General features: G+C 50.4%; 3 protein-coding genes across 7 annotated transcripts; 2 read left to right on the forward strand and 1 right to left on the reverse strand.

Annotated features, from left to right (window-relative positions):
- The first annotated feature begins 261 nt into the window (after positions 1-261).
- Positions 262-2,084, forward strand: Pard6a (par-6 family cell polarity regulator alpha). Of its 2 annotated transcripts, none has more exons than XM_027405851.2 (3): positions 262-423; positions 791-1,013; positions 1,203-2,084. In XM_027405851.2, exons 1-3 carry the CDS (start codon positions 361-363, stop codon positions 1,952-1,954), a joined length of 1,038 nt encoding a protein of 345 aa, XP_027261652.1. In that variant the 5' UTR covers positions 262-360; the 3' UTR covers positions 1,955-2,084. The 2 variants fall into 2 exon arrangements, with proteins under 2 accessions (XP_027261652.1, XP_027261651.1); XM_027405850.2 differs by having other exon boundaries at positions 263-423; positions 1,200-2,084.
- Positions 2,085-2,256: 172 nt separating this feature from the next.
- Positions 2,257-7,413, reverse strand: Enkd1 (enkurin domain containing 1). 3 transcript variants are annotated; one of them, XM_027405847.1, is made up of 8 exons: positions 7,349-7,412; positions 7,008-7,107; positions 6,733-6,876; positions 5,944-6,116; positions 3,231-3,356; positions 2,952-3,115; positions 2,717-2,853; positions 2,257-2,625 (listed from the first exon to the last, which is right to left on the reverse strand). In XM_027405847.1, the coding sequence occupies exons 2-8, from the start codon at positions 7,090-7,092 to the stop codon at positions 2,465-2,467; spliced, it is 990 nt and encodes a 329-aa protein (XP_027261648.1). In that variant the 5' UTR covers positions 7,093-7,107; positions 7,349-7,412; the 3' UTR covers positions 2,257-2,464. The 3 variants fall into 3 exon arrangements, with proteins under 3 accessions (XP_027261648.1, XP_027261646.1, XP_027261649.1); XM_027405845.2 differs by having other exon boundaries at positions 6,733-6,927; XM_027405848.2 differs by having other exon boundaries at positions 2,483-2,625; positions 2,956-3,115; positions 6,733-6,927; positions 7,349-7,413.
- A 25-nt stretch (positions 7,414-7,438) lies between these two features.
- Positions 7,439-9,408, forward strand: CUNH16orf86 (chromosome unknown C16orf86 homolog). Of its 2 annotated transcripts, XM_035442644.1 has the most exons (5): positions 7,440-7,695; positions 7,913-8,148; positions 8,513-8,757; positions 8,855-9,031; positions 9,107-9,408. In XM_035442644.1, the coding sequence occupies exons 1-5, from the start codon at positions 7,612-7,614 to the stop codon at positions 9,262-9,264; spliced, it is 900 nt and encodes a 299-aa protein (XP_035298535.1). In that variant the 5' UTR covers positions 7,440-7,611; the 3' UTR covers positions 9,265-9,408. The 2 variants fall into 2 exon arrangements, with proteins under 2 accessions (XP_027261653.1, XP_035298535.1); XM_027405852.2 differs by having other exon boundaries at positions 7,439-7,695; positions 8,855-9,408.
- The last annotated feature ends 5,813 nt before the right edge of the window (positions 9,409-15,221 follow it).

Here is a 15,221-nt window from a genome sequence, read left to right on the forward strand (position 1 = left end):
ACTTAGTCTCCTCTGCAAAATGAGTGGTCTTGTAAGGCCAGTGGAAATGACACTACAGACAACTTATGTTATTTCCCTCCTCCTGCTCCCGGATTGGTTCGAGTCCTCGTAGGGACGCTCGAACCACAGCGTAATGACGTAAGAGCAGAGGAAGCCCTCGCTACCTCCGTCTCCGTTTCCTAGGAAACGTAGACTCCGCGTTTCTCTGTGTCGCGTCCCCCTTGACGTAATGATTCGGGTGGGAGGGCGGGGCGAGTGCTACCGCCAGGGGCGGGGCGGCTCGGGCCAGCGGGCCGGGCTGTGCACCTGCGCCTCGGCGGGCAGCCTTGGGGCACTGTCCCCGGCCCGCCTGGTCCCGCAATGGCCAGGCCGCAGAGGACTCCGGCGCGCAGTCCCGATAGCATCGTCGAGGTGAAAAGCAAAGTAAGGGCTCCTCCGGCCTCGGCTCTGGCCACTGCGCTAGACGCTCCCAATTTCCTTTCTCTCCTTTTACTGGCTTCTTGATCTCCATCACCCCTTTCTGTCTTCCTTCCTCCACCTCCTATTCTGCTTTTCTGCCTGCCTCCCCTCATCGCATCCTCCTTCCCATTACGGATCTCCAGAGTCCCTCTGTGGCCTGGGTATGTAGGAAAAGACCTTGGACAGTGTCGCTTGTACTGGAACTGAGGTTTAAGCTTAAGGCTGCAGCCGTTGCAGCAGCCCTTTCCCTCACTTGACAGCCTCAGACCTGTCGTGAGAAAGGGGCTTGGGCTGTCCTGACACTCCTCTCCCCTTCCCCTCCCGCCTCCAGTTTGACGCCGAGTTCCGACGTTTTGCGCTGCCCCGCGCTTCGGTGAGAGGCTTCCAGGAGTTCTCGCGGTTGCTGTGTGTGGTACACCAGATATCTGGCCTGGATGTGCTGCTTGGCTATACGGATGCTCACGGCGACTTGCTGCCCCTCACCAACGATGACAGTTTGCACCGGGCCCTGGCCAGCGGGCCCCCGCCATTGCGCCTATTGGTGCAGAAGCGGGGTGAGGATGGGGTACAGTGGGCAGCTTCCTTGGGGTAGAGTGACAGGGCAGGTCTACTAGGGTTAGTCCATATCCAGGGTTCCCAGGCTTCACCTCTGCAGTCTCTGCCCTTGGTCTGACCTCCAAGTGGTAGGAAACAATTGTCAATGTCCCTGTCTCTAATCCTCGTACCCCCCTCTTCTGCAGTAGAAGGTGACTCCGGTGGTCTGGCTTTTGCCTCCAACTCTCTGCAGAGACGCAAGAAAGGGCTCCTGCTTCGACCAGCGGCACCTCTGCGCACCCGACCACCCTTGTTAATCAGCCTGCCCCAAGATTTCCGACAGGTGTCTTCAGTCATAGATGTGGACCTACTACCTGAGACCCATCGACGTGTGAGGCTCCACAAACATGGCTCAGACCGTCCCCTAGGCTTCTACATTCGAGATGGCATGAGTGTTCGGGTGGCTCCCCAGGGCCTGGAGCGGGTTCCAGGTATCTTCATCTCCCGCCTGGTACGTGGGGGCCTGGCTGAGAGCACAGGGCTGCTGGCAGTGAGTGATGAGATCCTCGAGGTCAATGGCATTGAGGTGGCTGGGAAGACCTTGGACCAAGTGACAGACATGATGGTTGCCAACAGCCATAACCTCATTGTCACTGTCAAGCCTGCCAACCAGCGTAATAATGTGGTACGAGGGGCATCTGGGCGTCTGACAGGGCCTTCCTCTGTAGTGCCTGGGCCTACTGACCCTGACAGTGACGATGACAGCAGTGACGTGGTCATTGAAAACCGCCACCCTCCTTGTTCTAATGGGCTGTCTCAGGGACCCATGTGCTGGGACCTGCAACCTGGCTGCCTACTTCCTGGTGCTGGCAGCTCTCTGCCCTCCTTGGATAGCCAAGAGCAAGCCAACTCTGACTGGGGGAATGACATACGAGGTGATGTTAGTGGATTCAGCCTCTAACAGTCAAAGATGCAGCCCTTGACCCTTTAGGCTGCTGGAACGTGGCATAGACTTTCCAGTTGGGGAGGGAAGATAAGCTTGTTCACAGAGCCCTCTCAATAGAGAACATTAAAGATTTTCTACAAATGTAGATATGGTTGTTCTGTGTCCCAGCCCTAACCTCTTCCCTGACCCTGTGAGTCAGGCCTCTGTGGACATGAGGCAGGAGGGATAATACCAGCACTTGAGAGACCTTCCTCTAAGTATGCAGCAGGAAGCCACTGAACTTGGCATTTCTAAGAAAGATCCTATGGAAACAGCTGTTGTGTACAAAAGGTTTAATTTTGACATAGGAGTTGGAAGGCTGGGTGGTCCTTCTACAGCTACTGATGACTAGGAAGTGCTTTAGAGAGACTGCCCACCCCAATGTTCCTGTCTTTGGAACTGTGACAGGGCTTGAGTCTGCACTTTGTAGCCATGTAGCAATCCTCACTGTGGATCTCCCTATCATTCTACCCACAAAGACAGGGCTTAGGTATCCATCTTCACAAAGACTTTGGGTCGGGAAAAGATCTTGATAGCCTCTTCTATTTGCACCAACTTCTGGTCCAGTTCAGCACGGTGGCCCTGGGCTCTTAGAGAGTCTGCCCCAGCAGGTAGCAGAACTAATTCACGCAGCAGCTGACTCTGACCTACAAGGGAGCATGGAAAACAGTGAATGCTGGGTAGGGGTGCATGGTGCCCCTTGGGCTCCCTTTCAGCCACCCTTGCCCAAGTACTCACTCTGGAGCAGATTGTTCAGTGTCTCTAGCCGCTGATTCTCAGGCATGAGTGTGTGGCCAGGGGGCATGGCAGGATCTGGCTGGTTATGCTGGCGAGCTTCAGCTTCCCTCCGCCACAGATCCCTGCGCTCCAACAAGCTATAAATGCACAGGCCCAGGGTTGATGACACCAAGACAGACAGTTTCCCACCCCCCACAAAGGTCCATAACCATACTTGCAGGCCCATGTAACCTACTAACGGGGCACATGGCCTTTCTGTGTGGCATTGTAGTGCTCCTGGGCTTGTCGCTGTTGTTCCAGAACCTGTGCAAGGACCTGCAGTGAACGTGAATGGCGCCGGGGGGCTCTCTTGGCAGCTCGGGCATTGTGACTAATGAAATCCACATCCAGGCCTGGTCCCTGCAAGGGACATGGCAAGCATGGTGGGGACCCTGGAGCACTGTGTTGGTTCTCTGTACCCCACTCCCAAGAAAGGCCAGCTAATAGCCTTTCTAGTCCCCACAGAACCTCTCACCTTAGCTTTGGGACCTGGCAGGGTGAGCTGAGGACTGGAGACACGGGATGGTGGGAGCCCAGGGCCACAGCGGGAGTGTGCCCGCAGGAAGTGGGAAGGCTCTGTTACAGAGGCAGGGCCAGGCTCCTGGAAGGTGGGGCAGAGCAGAGGAATCAGGAAGTCTGAAGACAGGGTCCTTTCTGTCCCTCCTTAGCCTCTAAGTACCTTTCTGTGATCATCCCTATGGGCCTCCTCCTTGAAGGAAGATCTCTCAACAACATTCAAATATGCTTGTCTCTTAAAGCTTTAAGAACACTAACTACCAGCCGGGCAGTGGTGGCGCATACCTTTAATCCCAGCACTCGGGAGGCAGAGGCAGGCAGATCTCTGAGTTCGAGACCAGCCTGGTCTACAAGAGCTAGTTCCAGGACAACCTCCAAAGCCACAGAGAAACCCCATCTCGAAAAACCAACCAACCAACAAAAAGAAAACAAACTACTTTGCTATATACATTCATCCTCATTTGTCTACCATCCTTTCCTCCATTTTCACTCATTCATTCTATTTATTTACTTTTGGGTTTTCAGGACAGGGTTTCTCTGTATAGCCCTGGCTGTCCTGGAAGTTGCTCTGTCTTGAATTTAAAAAGATCTAACTGCCTCTGCTTCCCTGCTGGGATTAAAGGCACAAGGCCACCACCACCAAGCTTCTTTTCTCCTTTTAACCATGCTTTCTGGATCTAGCACCCCAAAGTTAATGAGGGTTGCCCCCAAGTCCTCAAAACCAAGGGCTGCTTCCTTAGACCCACTGTCCTCAATTTAATTGTCAATGACACTCTGGTCTTACTGATGAGATCTAGAGCTATGTATCCATCTGCTTCCTGGACACAGTCCTACCCCCTGGCAGTCCCACACATGCTTCAGTCTAAATACAATCTCATGTGACCTTGTCTTTTCTCTCAGTCCTCTGTGTCTTTCTGGGTTCCTGAATAGAGAAATGGTAACTAATCTTCCTCTCTGTCCTCAGAAACGTTTCAAGGAATGGTGGTACATGTTTATAGTCCCAGGACTCAGGAGGCTTCAGTAGAAGGGGCAAAAATTTGAGGCCAGTCTAGGTTATACAGAGAATTCAAGGACAGCCTGAGGCTAAGCAGCAAGCTACAGCCTCAGAAAGGAGTGAGCTGGAAGTGGTGGTCCAAACCTATAACCTCGACATTTGAGAGGTTAAGGCAGGAGGAATATTAAAAGTTCAAGGCTAGCTGGGCATTGGTGGCAGATCTTAGTGAGTTCGAGGCCAGCCTGTTCCTACATGATGACTTTGGGGCTAGACCAAGCTACATATTGAGACCCTGTTTCAAAAGAAAGTAGTAGGGTTGGGGGAGCTGGAGAGATGGCTCAGCAGTTAAGAGCACTGGATGCTCTTCCAGGGGACTAGTATCCAGTATCACATGACAGTTCACAGTAGTCTAGAACAAAAGTTGCAGGAGATCTGATGCCACCTTCTGGCCCCTGTGACACATAGACTTGCAGGCAAAATACCCATACACATAAAAAAAAAAAATTAAACTAATTCATTTAATTTTATTTTATGTGCATTGGTGTGAGGGTGCCAGATCCCCTGGAACCCTCATAGATAGTTGTGAGCTGATATGATGGTGGGAATTGAACCCAAGTTTTCTGCAAGAGCAGCCAGCAATCTTAACCCCTGAGCCATCTCTCCAGCCCCATAATTTTTTTTTTTCAAAAATCAATTAACTAAGAGAAAAAGAGAGAAAGTGGTATGGTAATATACATCTTTTGTTTTGTTTTGTTTTGTTTGTTTTTTCAAGGCAGGGTTTCTCTGTGTAGCTTTGGAGCCTATCCCGGCACTTGCTCTGGAGACCAGGCTGGCCTCAAACTCACAGAGATTCGCCTGCCTCTGCCTCCCAAGTGCTGGGATTAAAGGCATGAGCCACCAACGCCCGGCTGGTACTATACATCTTTAATTTCAGTACTTGGTAGGTGGAAAAGGAGAGTTAGGAGTCAACTCTAGTCATGTACACAGAGTTTGAGGACAGCCTGGGCTAGACAGAGACAGAGAAACTGAGAATGAATTAGTAGGAAGGCTGGGCGCATAACTTAGTGAGTGGTACACTGTATGCCTAAGGTGCAAGAGACCCTGCATTCAATCTGCAACACTACAAATAAATGATGTTGACAAGTAGCTTAGGTACTTCTTTCAGATATGTGTCAAGATAGCTTTCAGCTCTAATTGTCTACATATTGAATTATAACTATTATCCCCATTGCCTTGACCCCAGGACTTCTTTCTACCTGTGAGGTTTCATCTCTATGGTCTCATCTCTTCCCCTAGCCTAATTTTTTTTTTTTTTTTTTTATTAGTTCAAATTAGGAACAAGCTTGCTTCAGATGTCAATCCCTTCTCCCTCTCCCTCTCCTCCCCCCAACATCCCACCTGCCCCTAGCCATCCCCCCTCCACTCCCCAGGCAGGGTAAGGCCTTCAAAAGGGGCTCCCCAAAGTCTACCACATCATCCTGGGCCAGGCCTAGGCCCTTCCCCATGTGTCCACCTAACCTAATTCTTACTTGTCCTGATGTCATCAGCAGCTCAGAGAAGGTCCACCCCAGATGTCTTAGCCTTTATGATCCCCCTACACATACCCTTTAAGTTAGATCAGGGTATAGTTGTCTGTTGGCCAATAGGGACAATATGTCTGGCTACGAGGAACAGATACCTTCATCCTGGCCTTGACTCGGGACTCGACATTGTCATACTTGGGTGAGCGCCACAGTGCCTTCAGGGGCTTAGGCTGGCCCTGCTCCCGGCTTCGTTCTTGATCTTGGAAGCGCCTCTGAATCTCTCTGATCCGCTTCAGGTTTTCCTTCTCATGGTCTTTTGGATCCTTCCCTGGGGAAAAACTGTTGCTAGGGACAACTCTACAAATGGCCATGGGACTTAGACCACACAGGCTCACACTGTATCCTTTGCAGAAATTTCTCCCAGACAATCTGGTAGATGCCTAGAATACAAGAGGCCCTGGGTTTCAATATCCAACATCACACACACAACATTTAAATACAACCAAGACCTCTTTATGTAAGCTAGACTCCATACACACAGCACTATTATCATCTTAATCTCTCCTTCCACAGTGTTCCTTCTGGTATCTTCTACATTTTGATAGTGATACCATTACCTTGTCCTGTCTTGTTTATTGCCTCCAACTGTTCCACTCATACTTTTAAAGTCTGTTTTCCCAACACCTATAGGGCTTGGCACAAAAGCAGGCTAAGTAAACAACGTTCCATCGAGGTGTGAATGCTTGAAGCTAGGATTACCTACATAAGAACGGAACTCTGATCCTGTTAGGAAGTAGTGCATTTCGGCCTCTTTTTGTGCTAGGGAAACTAAGACCCACAAAAGTACATTAATTACCTGGGCTCAAGGCAATTAAGAAGCATCCTGTTTTAATTTCTGCTTTTGACCGCCGAATGCCTCGATACCACTTCTGGCAAGGACTTACTCTTAGGAGATACCCCTGAACCAAGGGATATGCCCTCCAGTTGCAGCAGCACGTCTCCCACGCCTCGCTGGCCACGCTCTAGTATCTCTCGGGCTCCAGGCCTGATGCGGGGGCCACGAGAAGGGCTGAAGTCCATGTCGCGACCTGAAGTCAGCAGGTCCAGCTTCAGTGCGTTTCCTTCCAGGCGCCCTTGGGCTGAAGAGCAAGACGCGGTGGAAAGCCGTGCTCAGTGGCGGCGCGAGCTACTCGCCACGCCGTGGGACCCCGCAACTCACCCGAGGCCGGCCGCCGGTAGTAGTCCGGGCAGAGCGTAGGGTCTGGGGGAATGGGTCCAGAGATGCTGGATGGGCCTTCGCACATGATCCTATCGCAGCCCTGCAACCGTGCAACGAAGCCTGCTGCGCTGCGCAACTTCGGCCCCCAATCCCTGTTGGGTGCTTCCATCCGCCACCCGAGCCCTGCAGCCCCGCAGTAGCCCCCATTCCCGACCCCCACCCTCGTCTCTCGCCCAGTCCCTAGGCTCAGTCTGCGCCACCATCCTGCTACCGGGATCCTGGCCGACTGCCCTGAGGTGTTCGCGACCCCTCCCCCGCAACACCCCAGAGGGGGCTCTCACTGGAGCAGTTTTACCGCCAACTGTTGCAAGCTAGTAGGAGTTGCTGTTGCTTGGCAACAAATGACTTCCTGAGGTCAGGGGTCAATAACTTCGGCGAAAAGCCTTCTGGGGTTTGTAGTTCCAGGTTAGGAACTATTTTTAAGTCGCAGGTCTCACCTCCCAGCGGGTCTACCCTACCAAGACTGAGTACACCAGTCCAACCTCCTCTGAACCCGCCGTCTTCTCCTAGCAACCGTCAAGGGATGCACTGATTCCGCACAGCCATGGCCTCAGCAGGGGCCCAGAGGCAGCCAGATGCCCAGAATGGGGCGACAGTAGGATTAGCCCAGCTTGCAGAGATCACTGAGGTGACTCAGGCATTTTCGAAGCTAGGGAGGTAGAAGCGGTAGGGCAGGAGAGGGGGACTGTAGGTGACCCAACCCCCTAACTGCCTGGTCGAGTCCTGCAAGTAGAGGGGCCTGAGCTGGTAGCCTTCATGTCATATTTTGTGGCCAATACTGGACTTTGAATGACTGGTCCCTACAATACTTTGCCTGGCCATTGGCTACTCTGCGTATCTTCCAGTGTCCAGGACCAGGACCAGGAGAAAAGTGTCTGGTGCCCGCACATGAGACCTGCAGAACCCCAAGTGAAGACAAGTATTCAGTAGGACACAGCTTCGAGCCAGAGCTCCAGGAGGAAGGAATAAACCGGGGAGAGGAAGGGCTCAATCCAGGGGTGGAAGCAGGAGAGGAGAGAGGACCCAAGCCTACATCATCCATCGTGAGGCCCAGTCATGGACCCAAGAGAAAGCCTATCAAGTGAGGGGGTTTTCAGAGGGAAGGAGTTGCAGGGCTGAAGGGGGTGGGGATCTTACACCCCGAGCTTCCTAAATCCTGATTCCTTCTAGGCAGATATCTTTGTCTTCTGCAACTGCCCCAACTCCCAACTAGAAACTTCTGTTTCTCTAGAAAAGGAGTCTAAGAGGAAGAAAAAAAAAAAAAAAGATTTGGGGCTTTCAGGTCTTATAAGAGACAGTGTTACCATGAGTAGCAGGTCTCTATTGGGCTTGGAGCTTCATTGACCAGGAAAGGGCAGCTGACTAGTCCTGGGGTTGGTGGGCAGGCTGGGCTAGGCCCTAGGCTCAAGACACAGGAGCCAAAGACTGAAGTGCACCTCTTTCAGGCCTCTTGTTCCAGGCTTGGGCACCCCAGCCCTCCCAGGGCCAAGCTACCATGCCCATCCTAGGGCTGAAGCTGAGCTGCCACCAGGGCTGCTGCTGCAGAAGGAGGAGCCAGAGGGCAGTCACAGTGAGTCCTCACTGTCTGCTAAACAGCACAAAAAAGCCAAGAAACGCAAGAGTGTAGGGGCTCCTGTGCCCCCAGCTTTAGCTGGCACATCCACACCTACGGAGACGTTGGGGCTGGAGCGTGAGTGGCAATCTCTGGGGGTACCTTTTTTTGTCTTCTGGGTCTGACATGGCACCACCTGATGCTCCAGCCTTTGCCCTGCCTCCGGTTCTTGCAGGAAAAGCCCAGCGCCTGCGGCCACTGTACCAATATATCAACTATTGCAACCCTGAGCTGAATCAGGCAGGGGACGGGGACAGAGAGCCAGAGGTGGAGCCTGAGTCGGAGTTGGCCCTGGCTCCTGAGGAGGCGGGTGTGGAACAGCTGCAGTTGCAGGCCTTGCTGCCAGTGACAGGTGAGCTGGGCTTAGGCCTTGCTATGCCCTGCCCAAATACACTAGCACCACTCACGCACACTCTTCCTCCTCTAGGACAGGAGGTTGGAGAGCAGCCTGGGGGGTTGTCTAGTCTGAGGATGAGTGGCAGCCTCAAAGCTGAGGTGGATAAGACAACCCAAGTGGATATTGACAAGATGCTGAGTGTCTGTGCTGCTCCTCTTGTACCCCCCCTCTCCCCTCAGTACAAGTGACCGCCCACCCGCTGAGAATGTCTCTCCTCTAGGCCTAAACTAGGGCTGCAAGCTCAGGCCTAGGCCATCAGGTGGAGGAAGGAATTCAGACTTTGTACTTGGGAATTCGGGCTCTCTGAAAATAAACATTTCCCCTTTATAAAATTGTGATTCCTCAAATATGATGCCTGGATTGGGGAAAAGGCTGTGAGAAGGGAGGAGATTCACCCATGCAGCATTTGCCTGATGGGTTATCTGGATCACTGGAACCTTGACAAATGTGTCAGAGTGGGTGAGGTTGTTGTGTGACAAAATGTTTCCTGGGAGACACATCACATCTATCGTCCCGATAGGGAGCCAGGGACAGATCAAAGTACAGATACCACCGAAGGCCAACTTGGAGAACCAGTGAGTTTTATTGGGGTTACTTAGAGGAATATGGGTGAGGGGTTACCACAGGAGCAGAAATGACTCAAAGACAGCTGCACCACCAAAGCCCACCCCAGCACAGGTGACAACTCACAAAATCTGGGAACCTGGAGCTCATTGCACACCTTGCAGGCAGCTCAAAAGGTTGGAGATGACGGGCGTTGGTGGTGCACACCTTTAATCCCAGCACTCGGGAGGCAGAGGCAGGCAGATCTCTGTGAGTTCCAGGCCAGCCTGGTCTCCAGAGCGAGTGCCAGGATAGGCTCCAAAGCTACACAGAGAAACCCTGTCTTGAAAAACCAAAAAAAAAAAAAAAAAAAAAAAAAAAAAAAAAAAGGTTGGAGAGTGCAGGTTTCTACTTTTTCCAGGCTTCTGGTATAGTCCAAAATGTTTGCGCTCAGCTTCCCTCCATCAGGGAAGGACTCTTAGTTTTTATTGCTGACTCCAGCAGGGAGGGGCCTACTGAATCTGGTCAGTTTCAGGTACTTCCTGAAGCTATTTTGAGTTGTTTACCTTCCTGTTTAAGGAGCCTCTTCCAGGATGGCATGTTTAGATCTCGGAGGAAACTGCTACTCCACCGAGTTAGGTAGGCTTGGTGCCCAGCTTTGTATGCTCTCCCATGGTGTCTGCCTGAGAGTCAGACAGGGTAATGGTAGCAGGTGAGGGAGAGTAAGTTGGGACAGAGGAAAGATGTGTTAGGAACCAGTGTTTGATCCTATTTCCTGTCTCTTGAAGAAGGGCCTATATTTGTCCTGACTTCAAAGGAATCAGATCTAGGATCTCCCTGAGGTGGCAAAGTTCATTTGTCTGTCCCAAGACAAGCAGTTTCAGAAGGTTTACTACTAACCAAGTATGGTGGTGCATACCTGTGGCTGGTGAGCTGGGCTTAGGCTTTGCTTTGCCCTTGCATTTGGGAGGTAGAGGCAGGCAGATAATGAGTTAAAGGCCAGCCTTGTTTGCATAGTGAATTCAAGGCCAGGGTATACTACATGAGACCCTCTCTTTTAAAAAAGGAAAGGAGCCAGGTGGCGGTGGCGCCACTCACCTTTAATCCCAGCAATCAGGAGGCAGAGGCAGGTGGATCTCAGTGAGTTTGAGGTTAGCCTGGTCTACATAACTCTAGGACAGCCAGGACTGCTACACAGAAAACTCTCTCTCTCTCTCTCTCAAAAAAAAAAAAAAAAAAGAGCTGGGCTTGGTGGTGCATATCTTTAATCTCAGGACTCTGGAGGCAGAGGCAAGGGATCTCTGAGTTTGAGGCCAACCTGTTTTACAGTATGAGTTCCAGGAGCCGGGCTAGACAGAAAGACCCTATCTCCAAAAGCCAAAAAAAGAAAGAAAGAAAAGGGGGGGCAGAGGGCAGAGGCTGGAGAGACAGAGAGAGAGAGAGAGAGAGAGAGAGAGAGAGAGAGAGAGAGATGGCTCTTGGTAAAAGCACTTGCTGCTTTTGCAGAGAACCCAGGTTCAATTTCCAGCACCCACACAGTACCTTACTCCTGTCTAACTTGTCCTGTCCTAGGGGATCTGACCAGTCTTCTGGCCTCTGCTTGTACCAGGTAGGTACACACTGTGGTGTACAGACATACATGTAGGCAACACACTCATGTGCATTAAATACTTGTAAAAAGCAACCAGACTACACTTTGCCCACAGATGGTCCCTGGTGATGGGTGGTGGTGACAGTGAATGCATGTCTTGAAGCTGTCACTGGATGACTGCTGCCTCTTGTCCGTCGTCAGCTCTCTAGGAAGAACGGACAATTGAGGGATGTGTGGAGACAAGACTGCTGGTCTTCCTATGTGCCCTTCAACACTTCTGACATGGGTTTTCCACACTAAATGCTTCCCCCCCCCCCCCGGGGGCTGGAGAGATGGCTCAGAGGTTAAGAGCACTGGCTGCTCTTCCAGAGGTCCCAGCAACCACGTGGCCGCTCATAGCTACCTGTAATTCCAGTTTCACATGATCTGACACCTTCACACAGACATACATGCAAGCAAGACATGAATGCATATGAAATAAAAATCAATTTATTTAAAAAAATGCTTTTCTCCCCATATCAAGCTAAGATCCTGGTGTTACTTCTGACTCTATTCCTACAAGTGAATCTGCCCTCTAAATTGAGAGGTCAGAACGTGGGCCCCAGACGTCTACAGGTAAAAGCTTCAAAAGTGTCCCCTGCTTGGGGTCTCTGGTCTTATAGACGCACGCAGTGACCCCGCTGCAATACAGCTGCGTCCTCGATGATGTTACTGGCCCTCTAGCGTCTTGCTCTTCTTACCTCAGTTGCTTTGAAACTTAATGGCTGTGTGTAAGTCCCTGATGAACCAGGCATTTTATTGCTTTCATTATGCACATGGGGCTTTCTCTAAGATGTCTTTGTTCCTTCATCCTTCTACCTGGTTCATACCACACACACACACAAATACATACATACCACACTCACCACACACATACACAATATATACATACCACACACCCCACATGTATATGCAATACATTCATACCAAGACCACATACATACACAACATACATACCACATACATGCCACACATACCACATACATACACATATACATGCCACACATACAAACCACACAGACCTCTTTCTGCCGAGTCAGGAAGTACCTGTGTTGTCCTGAATTTGTAGCATTTTTATCATGTGACTGTACATACATCCCTAGTCACACATCATTGGGTCACACCAGTGGACTGTACATACACCCCTAGTCACACATCATTGGGTCACAGCTACCTAGGGGCTCCCATCAAAGGACTCAGGCAAGGAGGTCAAAGTAGAGGAGGCTACAGATGACAGGTCTGAAACAGAACAGCTAAAGCCATCTAAAGCCCACAGCCTCATGCAGGGCCTCTGGAATAATGGCCCAGCATGATCACTGGGTGGGAATGAGGTGGGCAGGTGCAGGTGAAAGCAGAATGGGCATGGTCCACTTTCCTAGCGTCGTTCTAGCCTGCTCCTGCCATTGGAAGGGTACCTAGATGCTTTCTGGCCCATAGGAAGTTCACTGGCAAGCCTTATAAGATCAAGACATCTCTCCCTCCATCTGCCTACAGTAATGATTCCACTCAGGTGATACTGTCCACAGGAGCCATGCAGACAGAATCTTGCACACAGAAATGAGATGATCATAGATGATTAAGGATGTTTCAGAGCTAGATAACAGAGTCTGACCTCATTTTATGACTGAGGAAGTAGACTCGTGCAGAGATGTGACTTTATAGTAAACCCTGGGGTCTTGTCCTACTGGGACTTCTACACCTTTTGTGGACCAAAGGACTCTCTGTCAGTGGCATGACCCAAGCATATGAAGCATTTGCTCTTTTTGTCTCCAGAGCTCCAAGTGCAGATATCTAGTACTGAGAAGAAAGTTCATGTTTGTGCTTAGAGAACAGTTCCTGAGGCCTAGACCTGCAGGCTTGTCTTAGCAGGGTGCATGATGGGAGCCAAAGAAACAAATCACTTCTATGCTTTCGTGCTCATGTGGGTGCACAGATGTGGATGAGGTGACTGCCACTCTACCCTGGGGACAAATGATGCCAAGACAGCTGTTCCTGGGGGACAGCCTTTCAGGCTTGAGATAAGCCAAGGACAAACCTGTCCTGGTGTGGGAGATGCCAACAGGAAGGTTGCTCAGTGTAGTGGAAGAAGAGGACATGGCTACCAGGGACACAGGCCAGACAAGTATGAAGGTGATGAAGCAGACCATAAGCAAACAAGGAGTCTTAACCATGATAAAGGAGGAGTTACCTGTCAAGAGAGAGTTAAGTTCTACTATAGCCTAAAGAAGGTAAGAGAGTTACATGGTAGGAAGGAGTTGAGCCCAGCTGGAGCCTAGACTGATGATAAAACATGTTGTTTCTTGAAAGTTTACTTATTTATTTTCCTTTTTTAAAGATTTTATTTATTATATATACAGTCTTCTGCCTGCATGCCAGCACAGGGCACCAGATCTCATTCAAGGCTGTTGTGAGCCACCACGTGGTTGCTGGGAATTGAACTCAGGACCTCTAGAAGAACAGTCAATGCTCTTAACCGCTGAGCCATCTCTCTAGCCCAAAAGTTTACTTATTCTTTATGCCAAGAACTCTTAAGTTTCCTTGAGAAATAGTTCCAAAATAGTTGCTTTGTCCTACTGCTTCTGTTAACATGCTTGGTTTTTGTTGTTGTTTTGTTTTTTGTTTTTTTGGTGTTTTGTTTTCCAAGACAGGGTTTCTCTGTGTAGCTCTGACTGTCCTGGAACCCACTCTGTAGACCAGCTGGCCTCAAACACAGAGATCTGCCTGCTTCTGCCTCCCCAGTGCTGGGGTTAAAGGCTTGAGCTACCACCACTGGGCTTAAACATGATGGTGTTTATTTTTTATTATTTTTTGTTTTTCAAGACAGGGTTTCTCTGTGTAGCTTTGGAGCCTATCCTGGCACTTGCTCTGGAGACCAGGCTGGCCTCGAATCACAGAGATCCTGCCTCCCTTTGCCTCCTGAGTGCTGGGATTAAAGGCTTGAGCTACCACCACTGGGCTTAAACATGCTGGTTTTTAAAAACTGAGAAAAATTAATTGTTGCTAGAAGTCTGTAATCGTGGGAACTAGTGTAAAGCCCACTAATCAGGAGAAAGCCCAAAGATGACACTGTACATATAGCTAATAGGAACCATATGAGACAATGGATCAGGGTCTGACCACTTTGAGGATTAGTTTGAGTTCTCATCAACTGATAAAGCTGAGTTCTCCATCTCTCCAACTGTAAACTGGTGGTGTCTTGGGTGGGGGTCTGCTTCTCTCACAGCCTGACATTGTGGAGAGATTTGTTTATGAAGCAAAGAACAAGGATTGGTGAGATGGCCAGGGAGGCAGCCAGCAGATGCCACGGTGGGTGAGTACAAAGCCTAGATTTTCTTGAGAGGTCTATGGCTTAACAGGTGTTTTAGACGTTCTCATATGGTTGTGGTATCAAAGGGGAAAGCTAACTTGGAACAAATTTTTACCTCAAAGTATTGTCCTGGGAGATGCTGCTGCCTTCTTCCAGGAGGGGGCGCTGCAGGACAAGCCTGGAACTAGGTTGGCTAAGTCACCCCTGGGATCTCTTAGCCAAGGCATCTGGGCCTTAAGGCCCAACTCATCTCATTCCCAGTGACTGCAAGTTCTTGTGCCAGAGATATGAAAAGATGTCAGGGGTCTGGATCTAGGCTCTGAGAGGTGCCTTCAAAGTCCCACTTCATGCCGCTCTCTACCTGCTCCAGTACTGATTCTATCTCCAAACACAAAGTTCTCTAACCTAAGCATCTCTCTGAGCCAGCAAAAAGGATCTTTCACAAGTACATCTTTGGGATTCTTGGCCATTCTCAAACATAGGGGTGACCTTGGCATCTTTTTTGTTTTGTTTTCTTCAAGACAGGGTTTTCCTGTGTAAACCATTCTGGCTGTCCTAGAACTCACTCTGTAGACCAGGCTGGCCTCGAACTCAGACATCTGCCTGCCTCTGCCTCCCCAGTGCTAGGATTAAAGGTGTGCACCACCACCTCCTGACTGGGACCT

The sequence above is a fragment of the Cricetulus griseus genome, chromosome 3 (assembly GCF_003668045.3).
Source record: "Cricetulus griseus strain 17A/GY chromosome 3, alternate assembly CriGri-PICRH-1.0, whole genome shotgun sequence".
Lineage (NCBI taxonomy): Eukaryota > Metazoa > Chordata > Mammalia > Rodentia > Cricetidae > Cricetulus > Cricetulus griseus.